This window comes from Engystomops pustulosus, chromosome 4, assembly GCF_040894005.1.
Source record: "Engystomops pustulosus chromosome 4, aEngPut4.maternal, whole genome shotgun sequence".
NCBI classification, from domain to species: Eukaryota; Metazoa; Chordata; class Amphibia; order Anura; family Leptodactylidae; genus Engystomops; species Engystomops pustulosus.
This window is the reverse complement of record NC_092414.1, coordinates 71,665,991-71,681,639: the sequence shown is the minus strand read 5'-3', so window position 1 is coordinate 71,681,639 and position 15,649 is coordinate 71,665,991. Positions and strand designations below refer to the sequence as shown.

At 43.8% G+C, this 15,649-nt stretch overlaps 1 protein-coding gene across 3 annotated transcripts in view; it reads right to left on the bottom strand.

The window, feature by feature from the left end:
* The window catches only part of HTR4 (5-hydroxytryptamine receptor 4), a 325,752-nt gene that overhangs the window by 177,814 nt on the left and 132,289 nt on the right, over positions 1-15,649 (bottom strand). For 2 of the 3 annotated variants that reach the window (XM_072146216.1, XM_072146215.1), the window contains exon 2: positions 13,483-13,564. The exons of the other annotated variant lie outside the window; for it this stretch is intronic. In XM_072146216.1, coding sequence (XP_072002317.1) covers positions 13,483-13,508 — 26 coding nt within the window. In that variant the 5' untranslated portion in view covers positions 13,509-13,564. The remainder of the gene's footprint in view (positions 1-13,482; positions 13,565-15,649) is intronic. 3 annotated transcript variants of the gene reach the window in all.

Genomic DNA, 15,649 nt, shown 5'->3' with positions numbered 1-15,649 from the left:
AAAAAAAAAAAAAAGTTATAACTCTCATTTTAAAAATGTTTAACCCGAGGGCTAGGGGTAGAGGACGAGGGCGGGGACGTGGGCGTCCAACTACTGCAGGGGTCAGAGGCCGTGGTCCTGGGCGGGGTGAGACACCACCTGCTGATGAGGGAGCAGGGGAACGCCGCAGAGCTACACTCCCTAGGTTCATGTCTGAAGTTACTGGGACTCGTGGTAGAGCACTGTTGAGGCCAGAACAGTGCGAACAGGTGATGTCGTGGATTGCTGACAATGCTTCGAGCAATTTGTCCACCACCAGTCAGTCTTCCACGCAGTCCACCCATGTCACCGAAATCCCCACTCCTCCAGCTCCTGCACCTCAGCCTCCTCCCCCCCAGTCTGCCCCCTCCCAGGAAAATTTGGCATTTGAACCGGCATACTCTGAGGAACTGTTTTCTGGACCCTTCCCACAGTCACAAACCACTTGTCCGGTTGCTGCTGAGCAATTTTCCGATGCCCAGGTTTTCCACCAGTCACAGTCTGTGGGTGATGATGACCTTCTTGACGTAGTGGAAGTGTGTAAAGAGGTGTCCGACGATGAGGAGACACGGTTGTCAGACAGTGGGGAAGTTGTTGTCAGGGCAGGAAGTCCGAGGGGGGAGCAGACTGAGGGATCGGAGGATGATGAGGTGACAGACCCAAGCTGGGTTGAGAGGCCGGGTGAACACAGTGCTTCTGAGACGGAGGAGAGTCCTCGACCTGAACAGGTTGGAAGAGGCAGTGGTGGGGCCAGACGGAGAGGCAGGGCCAGAGCTGGTGCATCAGCGCCACTGTCAACTAGTGAAGCTCCCGTGGTGAGGGCTCTTGCGGCGAGGGCTAGATCTTCAGAAGTGTGGAGGTTCTTTAAGGAAACACCGGATGACCGACGGACTGTGGTGTGCAACATTTGCCACACCAGGCTCAGAAGGGGTTCCACCACTACTAGCTTAACTACCACCAGTATGCGCAGGCATATGAATGCTAAGCACCCCACTCAGTGGCAACAAGCCCGTTCACCTCCGGCCGTGCACACCACTGCTCCTTCCCCTGTGTCAGCTGCTAGTCAGCCCCCTGCCCAGGACCCTGGCACAAAAACCCCATCGTCGCCTCCACGATCCTCCACAGCATCCACCAGCGTTCAGCTCTCCATACCCCAGACGCTGGAGCGGAAACGCAAATATAGTGCAACCCACCCGCACGCCCAAGCCCTTAATGTGCACATCTCCAGATTGCTTAGCCTGGAGATGCTGCCCTATAGGCTAGTAGAGACCGAGGCCTTTCGCAACCTCATGGCGGCGGCCGCCCCTCGGTATTCGGTCCCCAGCCGCCACTACTTTTCCCGATGTGCCGTCCCAGCCCTGCACCAGCACGTGTCAGACAACATCATCCGTGCCCTGACCAACGCCGTTTCTGACAAGGTCCACCTGACCACGGACACGTGGACGAGTGCTGCCGGGCAGGGCCACTATATATCGCTGACGGCACATTGGGTTAACTTGGTGGAGGCTGGGACCGAGTCTGACCCTGGGGCTGCTCATATACTGCCGACGCCGAGGATTGCGGGGCCTACCTCGGTCCAGGTGTTTCAGGCCTACTATGCCTCCTCCTCCTCCCACCCCTCCTCCACCTCCTCCTCCGAACTACCATCCGTGGGCACGGCGCCATCAGTCGGTAGCTCTAGGCACAGCAGCAGTGCCGTCGCTAAGCGACAGCAGGCGGTGCTCAAACTGCTGAGCCTAGGCGACAAAAGGCACACCGCCCAAGAGCTATTACAGGGCATCACGGCGCAGACTGATCTGTGGCTGGCACCGCTGAACCTCAAGCCGGGAATGGTTGTGTGTGACAACGGCCGTAACCTGGTGGCGGCTCTGCAACTCGGCAGACTGACACATGTGCCATGCCTGGCCCATGTGTTAAATCTGATAGTGCAGCGTTTCCTCAAGACATACCCCAATCTGTCTGATTTGCTCACGAAGGTGCGCCGCATCTGTGCGCATTTCAGGAAGTCCAGCCCAGATGCTGCCACTCTCAGGGCAGCGCAGCGCCGCCTCCAACTGCCCGCTCACCGACTGTTGTGCGACGTGCCCACGAGGTGGAATTCAACACTGACCATGTTATCCAGAGTTTACCAGCAGCGCAGAGCGATTGTAGACTGCCAGATGTCAACTTCCACCAGAAGTGGTAGTCAGGTCAGTCAGCTTCCTCAAGTCTACAATGAGGAGTGGACGTGGATGTCTGATATCTGTCAGGTGCTGAGTAACTTTGAGGAGTCAACACAGATGGTCAGTGGCGATGCCGCCATCATCAGCCTCACCATCCCGCTGCTTGGCCTGTTGAAAAACTCTCTGGTCAGCATGAAGTCGGAAGCTTTGCGCTCGTCACAAGAGACGGGGGAAGAATATTCCCTTGTTGATAGCCAAAGCACCCTGAGGTCTGTTTCTCAGCGCATATCGGAGGAGGTGGAGGTGGAGGAGGATGAGGAGGAAGAGGAGGAGAATGTTGGCGAGACACAAGAGGGGACCATTGTTGAGTCCTTCACTGTTCAGCGTGTATGGGCAGAAGAAGAGGAGTTGGAGGAGTTGGAGGAGGAGGAAATGGACAGTCAGGCCAGTGAGGGGAGTGAATTCTTACGCGTTGGTACTCTGGCGCATATGGCAGATTTCATGCTAGGCTGCCTATCCCGTGACCCTCGCGTTCAAAGAATTTATTCCAGCACCGATTACTGGGTGTTCACTCTCCTGGACCCACGGTACAAGCAAAATCTTCCCACTCTCATCCCTGGAGAGGAAAGGAGTGTGAGAATGCATGAATACCAGCAGGCCCTGGTGCACAAGCTGAAACAGTATTTCCCTTCTGACAGCGCTAGCGGCAGAGTGCGTAGTTCTGCGGGACAAGTAGCGAGGGAGAGTAGGCGAGCAGGCAGCTTGTCCAGCACTGGCAAGGGTACGCTTTACAAGGCTTTTGCCAGCTTTATGTCACCCCAGCAAGACACTGTCACCTGTCCCCAGTCTCGGCAGAGTAGGGCTGATCTTTACAGAAAGATGGTGAGGGAGTACGTAGCTGACCATACCATCGTCCTAAATGATCACACAGCTCCCTACAACTACTGGGTTTCAAAGCTGGACATGTGGCACGAACTGGCGCTGTACGCCTTGGAGGTTCTTGCCTGCCCTGCCGCTAGCGTCTTGTCCGAGCGGGTTTTCAGTGCAGCTGGTGGCATCATCACCGATAAGCGTACACGCCTGTCGACTGACAGCGCTGACAGGCTGACGCTTATTAAAATGAATAAAGGCTGGATTTCTCAGAATTTCCAATCTCCACCAGGTGAAGGAAGCTCAACCTGAATAATTGATCCACTCCTCCTCCTCCTCCTCATTTTCCTCCTTCTCCTCCTCTTTGTACAGTAAAGCAGAGGAAAATGGCTATTTTTTGACAGGGCCCACTGGCTCTTGCTATAGTACTTCATGCATTTAATTTTTCTGGAGGGCCACCTACCCGGTCCTCTGTTTGAAACAATTTTTGTGAGTGCCACATACAGGCACTCAATCTATTCCATTTTTCTGGAGGGCCACCTACCCGGTCCTCTGTTTTAAAAAATTTTTGGGACTGCCACATACAGGCACTCAATCTATTCCATTTTACTGGAGGGCCACCTACCTGCTCCTCTGGTTTGAAACATTTTTGGGACTGCCACATACAGGCACTCAATCTATTCCATTTTACTGCAGGGCCACCTACCTGCTCCTCTGGTTTGAACAATTTTTGGGACTGCCACATACAGGCACTCAATCTATTCCATTTTACTGCAGGGCCACCTACCTGCTCCTCTGGTTTGAACAATTTTTGGGACTGCCACATACAGGCACTCAATCTATTCCATTTTACTGGAGGGCCACCTACCTGCTCCTCTGGTTTGAAACATTTTTGGGACTGCCACATACAGGCACTCAATCTATCCCATTTTACTGGAGGGCCACCTACCTGCTCCTCTGGTTTGAAAAATGTTTGGGACTGCCACATACAGGCACTATCCAAATTAAATTGTCTCCATAGCAGCCTCCACACGTTGTCTCCATTGCTACCTCCAAAAGTCGTCCATATAGCTGCCTCCATACATCGTCCCTTTATCAAACGAGGTGTGTCAGGCAGAAATTTGGGTTGTTTTCATGGATTCCACATCAAAGTTGTTAACTTTGTCGCCACCCTGCTGTGTTATCCACAAAATATACTGGCAAACTTTTACCATTTAGGGATATTATTTCAGCGCTTCTTGCGCATCTGTTTACATTCCCCTCACCCGGCATATCCTAAACTTATAAGAACGCTACTACACTTGATCTTATACAAAAGGTTCTTAGAAGTGCTGTTTGGGGAGTAGCCTAGAGACAGGGGCTTGGATTGGCGAAAGCTCGCCTGGCAGCGGAACGCCAGCTCCATGCGCATCATGCGCTTCTTGCGCATCTGTTTACATTCCCCTCACCCGCCATATCCCAAACTTATAAGAACGCTACTACACTTAACTTGGTGCAGGCTGGGACCGAGTCTGACCCTGGGGCTGGTCATATACTGCCGACGCAGAGAATTGTGGGGCCTACCTCGGTCCAGGTCTCAAAGGCCTACTATACCTCCTCCCACCCCTCCTCCACCTCCTCCTCCTCCGAATTACCATCCGTGGGCATGGCGCCATCAGTCGGTAGCTCTAGGCACAGCAGCAGTGCCGTCGCTAAGCGACAGCAGGCGGTGCTGAAACTGCTGAGCCTAGGCGATAAAAGGCACACCGCCCAAGAGCTATTACAGGGCATTCCACATCAAAGTTGTTAACTTTGTCGCCACCCTGCTGTGTAATCCCCAAAATATACTTGCAAACTTTTACCATTTAGGGATATTATTTCAGCGCTTCTTGCGCATCTGTTTACATTCCCCTCACCCGCCATATCCTAAACTTATAAGAACGCTACTACACTTGATCTTATACAAAAGGTTCTTAGAAGTGCTGTTTGGGGAGTAGCCTATAGACAGGGGCTTGGATTGGCGAAAGCTCGCCTGGCAGCGGAGCGCCAGCTCCATGCCAAGATCCAACTAACATAGTTTTAACTGCAGCACCTTTAATCTACTACTAGTTCACTGCCTCCATACATGGTCCCCTTATCAAACGAGCTGTGTCAGGCAGAATTTTGGGTTGTTTTCATGGCTTCCATGTTAACTTTGTCGCCACCCTGCTGTGTAATCCACAAAATATACTGGCAAACTTTTATCATGTACCGATATTATTTGAGCGCTTCTTGCTCACCTCCTTTGGTTCCTCTCTGCCACCCATTGGTTTGAAGCCTGAGTCCATTTAGGGTATGTCGCCATGACACTCTCTAGCCTGCTGCCGCTGCCTCTGCATGCCGTCCCCTATAGTGTCAGGGTCAATTATTGGATGTTTTAGATGCTATCTAGCTTCATTCTGTCACTCTGTCATGGCCATGCTGTTGCCCATAATTTTGGCATAATGGTGCGATTATGCAGCCTCAGAGGCATCCATGCATGCTGCCCCTGCTGTTTCCTGTCCATTTCCGTGGTGTTTCCATCCTTTTCTGAGGTTCCCAGGTGTTTGGCCAAGCTTCCCTGTGCAGAGCCTTGGTCCCCTTGAAAAATGCTCGAGTCTCCCATTGACTTCAATGGGGTTCGTTATTCGAGACGAGCACTCGAGCATCGGGAAAAGTTCGTCTCGAATAACGAGTACCCGAGCATTTTAGTGTTCGCTCATCTCTAATCCAATTGTTTCTGTACAGCACTTTTGTCTTGGTTCACATTGGTTTGGACAAAATTGCAGCAACCAAAGTGTTGCTGCTCACCCCCACAAGTTAAGGTACTCCCCTTTTTTACTTAGCCACATAAGGAACAATAAATGACTGTATTATGGCATGGATAAAATCTCCGCAAGATTGTGATTCTTTCCTAGTGTCAGACTGGGATACCTCGGACCCACCAGTAAAAATCTGATCTTTGGGCCCAACATAGCTAGAAGTTTGTTACATAATGTTTTAATATAATCATACAAATACATAGGATAGTTGAGATGATCTATGCAAAATGTATGTATAAATTGCATACCTTGTCCAGCACTACTTATGTAGGCCCTGGGGGCCCAATTAACTCATGGTCCCACTGGTGGATCCTCCTGTTCATCTGCAGGCCAGTCCGAGACGGTTTCCCCTCTTCCTTATAGTCCTTGGGGGTAATTTTTTTAGAATTTTCAACTTTTTTCTTTTATTTTTGCGACTTTTTGTGCACATTTTTCCACTTGCCTAGTAAAACTAGCTGGGTGTTTCGTCTGATATATCTTTAAAATCCAGATGTGAACACTTATCAAAACTATTCTGAGAATGTTTTTTCCTCACATGTTGTACTTTATTTTAGTGGTAAATTTTGGCTGATAATTTGCCATTTTCAAAATGTGAAATCATCGCATTTTCATGCAGATGGATTTAGCACCCAAATAAGTTCCTGAATAACATTTCCCATAAGTCTACTTTACATTTTCATAATTTTTGAAATGTCTTTATAATTTATTTTGATGTTACATATTGCTTTTCTGTATTTTCAGAATTGACTATTTTGGGGATAAATATGGTTTAGAATGAAATGTTAAATATTTATCATAAAAAAACCCTATATAAATCAAACCATTTTCAAATCTGCACCCCTCAAACTATCAGAAACAGCTTTTAGGAAGATTTTTAACCCCTTATGATTTTGGAAATTGAATCAAAATGGAGGTGAAATTTAGAATGGTCAAATTGTGCCGGTTACACATTCATTTAGCCCTAAAATTTACACATTTCCAAAAGATAAAAAGAGAAAAACCACCATACAATTTGTTCTATAATTTCTCCTGAGTACAGAGACCCCCAACATGTGGTTGTTTCTTGTTTTATGGGGGCACAGCGAGGCGCAGAAGGGAAGGAGCGCCCTGCAGCTGCCAGGATTTTAGTTTTCTCATTGACCCCTTTTGTAGGCTATAAAATGTTAGCTTTTGCGTTATTGGGGCCATGTGATGCCATTTTTTTTGCGGGATAAGATGCTTTTTCCATTGTTGAAAATTTAGGAACTTTTTTTTGAGGGAAGGAGTAGAAAAGCATCAGTTTTGTACTGGATTTTTTACTTTTTATTTTTTTGGTGTTCACCGTTTAGCCTAATAATCATGTTATCTTTATTTTACAGGTCGATACGATTACGGGGATACCATACATGAAAATTTTTTCTTACTTTTTACTAAATTTGTCAAATAAAACCCTAATGTGGGGAAAAATGTATCATTTTTGTATTGTCGTCTTCCATTGTTACTTTTTTGGCTACCGAGCCGGTTGATGGCTTGTTTTTTGCGGGATATGTTGTACTTTGCACCAGTATCATTCTGGAGTACAAATGTTTTTTGATCACTTTTTAAAGCATTTTTTGTGGGATTGAATAGGTAAAAATCATAATTTTTGGAGGGTTTATAACAGCTTTTTTTTACGGTGTTTATCGTGCGGGTTCAATAATTATTTACTGTTATTCTATGGGTTGTTATGGATGCGGTGATACTATATATGTGGGGTTTGTGTTATGATTTAGACTTTTTTTGGGGTTATATGTTTCTTTATCTGTTATGGGGCTTTTGGGCATTTTTATTGATTTCTTTATTTTTAATTGAATAACTTATTTTTTTTTTTCACTTTTTCCACCATGGGACATGAACAAGCAATCATCTGATTGCTTGTTCATGATAATACTCTGCAATACTAACGTATTGCAGGGTATTAGCAGTGTCAGCCTATGCACCTGCATAGGCTGACACTCTGCCTGTAAGATAACATCATAGACGCCATCTTACCAGCAGTTCTTGCAGACAACACTGGGGTCCAGATCGGACCCCAGTGATGCCACAGCAACGATCGGTGCCCCCCAAAAATGGTTCGGGGGGGATCGTGGGGGAAAGACCCCCCCCCAGAGGCAAGTTAGATGCCGCGGCATTTAACGGGTTAAGCACCCACGACTGGAGCCCACTACGACCACGGGTGTTACACTGGGTCGCCGGCTATATGTTACTGCACTCAGCGACACATATATATCGGGTGCAGAGCGGGAAGGGGTTAAACTGACAAATACTACAGGTAGGCTGATTATCTTCCATCTACTTTAACATGTTTACATTAGAGTTTCTTTAAAACCTTGCTACTATGGCTATAAAGTCTCTACACGCAAAGTCTTGCTTTTACTTCCAGACTCTAGCCAAAAGCTTCTCACTCAGCTAAACCAGTTCCCTACGCTGTACTGACGAGATACAAACACATAGAAAGATTGCTGTCTACTGTTGGAAATATGTTATGGGATAAAAGCCAAACCAGTATATCTGCTCCAAAAAGAGCATGTCATTAGGCTTCCTTAAAGTGATGCTTTATGTTAAGGGGGCTGCTTTACAAGGTAACCAAGAGGCAATGTTTTTCTTATCCCAAACAAGAAACCGTATTTTCAGATTCCAAATTAAAATCAGTGCCAATTTCTATTACAGGTCAGGGAAGAAACAAAACTCCTTAAGGAGAAATGGCCATTAAAAAGGCAACCTTTGAAGACATATGAAGGCTAAAAGGCCATGTATGGTCCACTGAGAATTCTGGTAAGAAAATATGCAAACATGTTCTCCAGAGTAGGATAAGAAAAACTTTGCCAAGGGGGCTGTCTCACAAGGTAGCTGGGAGGCAAAGTCTTCCTTACCCAATTCTGGAAAGGTAAGGATTTTTACAGATCTACATTTTTAAAGTTTTACTACATTAGACTACTGATCAGTGTCCGGACTGTAGATCTGTGTAAAATCAGCTTCATAAGTACTTGTGATCTGCAAACCTAACAATCTATTTGAGGATAAAGTGAACACTAGACATAGTTTACACTTCGGTTGAGAGAGATTAGAAATGTTTTTTCAGAAGCCTTTAAGTATGTAAACGTATCCCCTTTTCCTGGGGCCTAAAGCAGCCCTGATGATTTAAAGGGGCTGAACCAACTTTTATTGATATCCCCTATCCACAGGATAGGGGATTATCTGAATGGTGTGGGTATGACTGCTGGGAACCCCACCAATCAGGAGAGCAGGGGGGTCCTTTTTTAGATTATTGGAGCATAATAAGTTGTAATAAAGTTCAGAGACACAGACATGCTTGAAAGCGGAAATGGGGTTTCCTTGCGGCTTTTATTGGCAGCCAAAACAATGCAGCTCTACAGGCAAGTAAAATATGAAACCAAGCGGGAAAACAAAAGCTGGCTCATCTGAGCACTACCTGTACATCAGCAAATCCCTCTCTAGCAACACACGGCTGGCTAGCCTTCCCGAGCAATGTCTCTCACACAGTGCTCCCGCCCAGGATGCAGCTCTGGGTTAAAACTCCTTTTCCCAGCTGCACTTGGTAATTAGGGCTGTGCAGTCTCTGGTCAGTGCATTAACCCTTTTCCACAGATAAGGAAGTAACCAAAAAGGAATATATACGCCCCCTATTACCTTTCCAGCCGCTGTCCTACAATATATATATACACATATACATATACATATATATACATAATGTATGACGCTGTACAACTAGTAAGGGACAAGAACAAATTCAAATACAAAAATTACAGAGATCGGGAACAAGTGGGAGGAGGACCCGGTTTCTGTGGGCTCACAATCTATATGGAAGGGTATATTGAGAAATGAGGTAAGGGAGTGGAGTAGTGAAGTTATAGGCGATCTTGAATAGGTGGGTTTTCAGGTAATGTTTGGAAGGTTGAGGACAGTATTGCACATTTTGATTGTAGTAATTAACTGGACTGGTTGTGAGAGACTTAAAAGGATATGACAGAGTCAAAGATGACTCCAAGGCAGCAGACTTTTTGGACTGGTGAGACATGGATTGTGATCATTAGGTCTGGTGGAAGGAATGTATTAGGTGGAGGAAAGTTTATTATTTTCATTTTTTCATGTTGCGTTTTAGAAAATGGGAAGAGAATAAGGATATGGCTGATAGATTCTCTGAAAGTTGGATTGGAAGAGAGGTGATATCTGACCCAGAACTTGGGTCAGAGCATGTAAGAATCATGAGGTCTAGGGAACTGCCCAAGGAACTCAGAGACAGAACCATGGCAAGGCACAGATCTGGCCAGGGTTACAAAATAATTTCTGCAGCTGTCAAAGTTTCTAAGAGCACATTGGCTTCTTGCATTTAAGGATTTTGGAGGCCAAACTAAGCAATCATGGGAGAAGAGCCTTGGTATGAGAAGTAGAGAAAAACCCCAATATCGCTGTAGCTGACCTTCAGAGATGTAGTAGGGAGATAGATGAATGTTCAATAAAGTCAACTATCACTGCAGCCCTCCACCAGTTGAGGTTTATGGTAGAGTGTGCTGATGGAAGACTCTCCTCAGCGTATACAGTTTGCAAAAGTTTGTGGAGAAAATCAAGCTCTGCTCATCACCTGCCAAATACAATTCCAACAGTGAAACATGGTGGTGGCAGCATCATGCTATGGGTGTTTTTCAGATGCAGGGACAGGATGACTGGTTGCAATTGAAGGAAAGTTGAATGTAGCCAAGTACAGAGATATCCTAAATGAAACCTCTTCCAGAGTGCTCTGAACCAGAGACTGGGCCAAAGGTTCACCTTCCAACAAAAAATGACCCTAAGCAAACAACTAAAATAACAAAAGCAGTGGCTTCAGAAGAACCAGCCAGAGCGCTGACCTAAACCCAATTTAGTCTATGGAGAGACTTGAAAACAGCTGTCCACAACATCCACCATCCTACCTGAGGGTACAGGAGAGGATCTGCAAGGAAGAAAGGCAGAGAATCCCCAAATCCTGGTGTGAAAAATGTGTTGCTTCATTCCCAAGACAATTCCTGGCTATACTAGCTCAAAAGGTTCTTTTACTCAATATTGAGAAGAGGGTCTTAATACTTATGACTATGTGATATTTCACATTTTCATGTTAAATAAATTAGCAAAAAGATCTACATTTCTGTTTTTTCTTTCTGTCAAGATGGGGTGCAGAATGCACATTGATGAGCAAAAAAAATAACTTTTTGATTTTATCAATTGGCTGCAACAAAAATGAGTGAACCATTTAAAGGGGTCTGAATACCTTTTGTCCCCTCTGTAGATGGAGAAGAGAAGTGGTCCCAGGACAGAGCCTTTTCGGATGCCAACAGAGTGGGGCAGTTTGAAGAGGTGATGTGAAAGTGACAGACACTGAAAGTCCGTTTGGAGAGGTATGATAAGATCCATGAAAGGGCCATATCAGTTATACAAAGGGAACAAAGTGTGTGGCAAGAGAGAATGGTCAACAGTGTCAAAAGTAGGGGACAAATCAAGAAGGAGGACAGCAGAGTAGTGATGATTTGTCATGGCAGATAGTAGATCACCGGAGACTTTGGTTAAGGCAGTCTCAGTGGAGTGATTGGGTTGGAAGCCAGTAGTTTGTCAAAGAGTAAGTAGGAGAAAAGGTAGGAGGTTAGTTCCAGATGGATATGGTGTTCCATGAGTTTTATGTGAATAGAAGCTGCAAGAGAGGCTGGTAGTTAAGTGGAGAAGATGGATCCAGAGATGGTTTCTTTAGGAAAATGGAACAATACCAGAAGCCTGATAATCTATATATCTTAATCTCAATATACCCCTCTTCCTGGCCATTGATCCCTAAATGAGTGACGTCACTGGGTGTAGTGTTTAACTCCTAGTAGTTCTCCTCGGTATAGCGTCAACTGTCACTTTCAGTCATCTGTAACATGGTGAGCAGAGATCTAACTGCTGTGATTCACCATTATCTCAACATTGTGTTTCTACAATATGGAATCCATCTTCCTACCAAAAAACATTCAGCGTGAAATTAATTTCATCAGGAAGGAACGAGATGAGAAATGAGAAAAATGCATTTTTCATAACTCAATAGCATAAGTGTACATTAGAAACTGTGTAATGTATTTTAGAGAAAAGTTTGTTAGCGAACAAATTAAGTAAATAGGGCAAGATGATTTCATTGTAATCATTGAGTATAGAGATTGCAAGAAAATATTCTTCTTGAAGGACAAGGCTTTTCATTTTGTATCAATGACTTTCAATGCTTTGTCTGTAAAGAATTCTGCTATAATAATTTAGGGGATTGTATTCACAAACAATGGATTTATACACACAGTTGCTGTCCTTGTATATAACACAGTCCATATGCAACCTGTTATGAGATAAAAATCTCTATCCCTGCCACATGAAGAAGGGAAAATAAAGAAAATACAAAAAGATATTTAACAGCACCAAAATGTTATGTATTGGCTCATAAAAATAAAAAACTGTAAAATTTGGACGTCCCTATTAACTTTAAGACTGCAATGTCTGAGAAAAAGTTATTGAATCTTTTAGGAGATTTAATAGTGCTGTCATCATTGCAGGGCAATGTAGTATTGCCTTTGTGTCTTCTTTCTCCCCGTTGGCAAAAAATGGTGAGTTGCTTTCAGATGAGAAAAACTAAAGATGAATCAATACTTACACATAGTACCAGACTTATATATAGTGAACAATTTTGTACTGTGGGAGAATGTTCATTAAGTACCAAATCTGGATGCAATCAACAAATCTATGTCGGTAATTTTCTATGAACGGAAACCAATTGTTATGACATAATGTCCTGTCCTGGTGCACTCTTTCTAACACACACATAAAGGATACATGTTCTATTGTGTAGGTATCTTGATTAAGAAAGAGTTTCAATTAAAATGAATGCGTGCAAAATGTGCCAATTGAATCAGGTGGGTATGGTGTTTGTTATTTCTGTAATCCGAATTCTGTTTTCCGAATCTTCTGTTTTCAGCAGGGTTCTCTACCACTCTGCACTTTTTGGTCTACTGATGATACCCTGACATACTGCCATATGACAACTGCAACTGACTGTAACAGTGACCCAATACAGTTAGTGATTAGCTTCAGAAATGGAAATCCCCAATGACAATTGGGATGTTACACTGATCAACAATTTCAAAGCAGTGGGGGAATGGGCAGTTTTAGAATTTAGATAGTGGCAATCCTTTAGGGGTTTATGGCCTTTTCTTCAATTTTAATTTAAAAAATTTTACAGGACTAAATTGGTTACTATTTATGCATCCATTGCTAACTTTATGCTTATCGGCATATGGATGCACTTTGGATTGGAAATATACATTAGTTTACCTGTATCCACCTTTTTACTCTGTAGAGGGTAACATAATGTACATAAATTGTAGAAGAACATTAAAAAAAGCAATGGTCAGCAGTAGACTTTGCGCATCTGCAGAATCTGGAGGGCACACCTTAATACCTCTTGAGTTTAATGTGAATCAGTAAGTGTCCGATCTCACCAGAAATAAAACAATCACCATCTATTCAATACTTAAAATGAGTTATACACTGTAAAACACACATCAGATGAACCATTTATACAGCTTTACCTCACATTACTATCAAGTTCTTCCATCACAGTCAGTAGGCATGGAGGGCGGGGAAGTCAATGCCCTTGAGATCAAGCTTTCCCTGCAAGAAACATGGACATACAAATTAGTTCACTACTAGATGCATACTTGCAATAGATTTAATATGCCTGAAGGAATAAGAAGTGCAACAGGGTGTGTACTCTAACCTAAGACAAGGGCATAATTATGAAGGCTGGGCCCCAAAGCAAAAAATTTTGGTGTGGCCCCCTCATAAGAATGAACACCACAGACTAAAATTAGTCTGAACACCCTAAATGATGTGCAGTCCAGAAGCAAAGGACTAGTGAGGGAGCTGTGCATACACAAGAGCGGAATCCTTCACTCAATACAATTGTGTGAGGACTACAAAGGGCTGCTAGATCCCTAAGAGAACCTGTCACCAGCCCCACAGCTGTTAACCCCCCCCCCAAACATACCATATCGCAGTGGTGGCGAACCTATGGCACAGGTGCCAGAGGTGGCTCTCAGAGCCCTTTCTGTGGGCCATCGCCCCAGAGTTCACCAAACAGGATAAAATCCATCAATCTTCCTGCAGTCCCAGGCAACTTATGAGATGCTGCTCTCAGTGCTATTTTAACCCCTACGAGACTCAGCCTCTTTTGGCCTTTAGGATGCGGTCCCATTTTTCAAATCTGCCCTGTGTCACTATAAGTGCTTATAGCTTTGGAACGATTTAAGATATCCAGGGGATTTTAAGAATGTTTTCTCGTGACACATTGTACATCAAATCTGTTTAAAAATTTGGATGATATCTTTTGTGTCTTTTCAGTTATGAAAAAAAAAAACTAAAAATTGGCAAAAATTTTGAAAAATTCTTTATTTTCAAAGTTCTAAATTCTCTACTTTTGATGCAGATAGTCATAGCAGCCAAATAAATTCATAACTTACATTTCCCAAATTTCTGCTTTATGTTGGCATGGTTTTTTAAGATTCCACATATTTTACTAGAATGTTATGAGGCTCTCAATTTGGGTGCCATTTTTCAAATTTTTGGGAAAATCACCAAAACTAATATTTAGATGGACCTGCTCAACTTTTAATTGACTGTGAGAGGCCCCATTATGAAAACTACACACCTCAAAGTATGAAAAACCACTTTTAAGAAGCTTGTTAACCCTTTAGGTGTTTTATAGGGGTTAAAACAAAATGGAGGTGTGATCTACAAATTGTAATATTTTTTGACAATACATTCATTTTGGGTGGAAAATTTAACATTTGTAATGGACTAAATGAAAAAAGGCTCCACAAAGTTTGTTACCCAATTCCTCCCAATTACACCGATACTCTATATGTGGTGGTAACCTGCTGTATGGGGGCACGGCTGAGCATAGAAGGGAAGGAGGCGCCATGCAGATCAGATTTGCCATGTCACATTGTACAGGCTATAATTTTTTTATTTTTTTATTTTTTTTTTTTTATTGTGGACCTATAGGGGCTTATTTTTTTGCCACATGAGATGCACTTTTCTGGTACATAATTTTGGGGCATCTATAGCTAATTGGTGAGATTTTATTAACTTTGTTGGTGGAGGGAATGAAAATCATCAATTTTTAGGAACTTTTTTTGTGTTTTTTTTTTGCCCGTTTCCATACCGTAAAAATTGTATATTATTTTTATTCTATGGATCTCCACTAGAGATGAGCGAGCATACTCGTCCGAGCTTGATGCTCATTCGAGTATTAGCGTACTCGAAACGGCTCGTTGCTCAGACGAGTATTTTGCCTGCTCGAGTGCTCGTTTCGAGGTAGCAGTTAGCAGATGTATGGAAATATCTACTATTGTGAAGAACACCTGCTAACTTAGAACACAGACTTTTTCCGATGCTCGAGTGCTCGTTTCGACTTCTTTCTCAATAAAATGACACATTTTATTGGTCCCCTTGAAAAATGCTTGAGTCTCCCATTCACTTCAATGGGGTTCGTTATTCAAAACGAGCACTCGAGCATCGGAAAAAGTTTGACTCCAGTAATGAGCACTCGAGCATTTTAGTGCTCGCTCATCTCTAGTCTCCACGATTACGAAAAGACCTCATTTATATAGTTAAAAAAAAAATTCCCATTTTACTGAATATAAAGTAATTAGGCAAAAATGTAAATTTTAGCATCACCGACTTTCATATGCATAA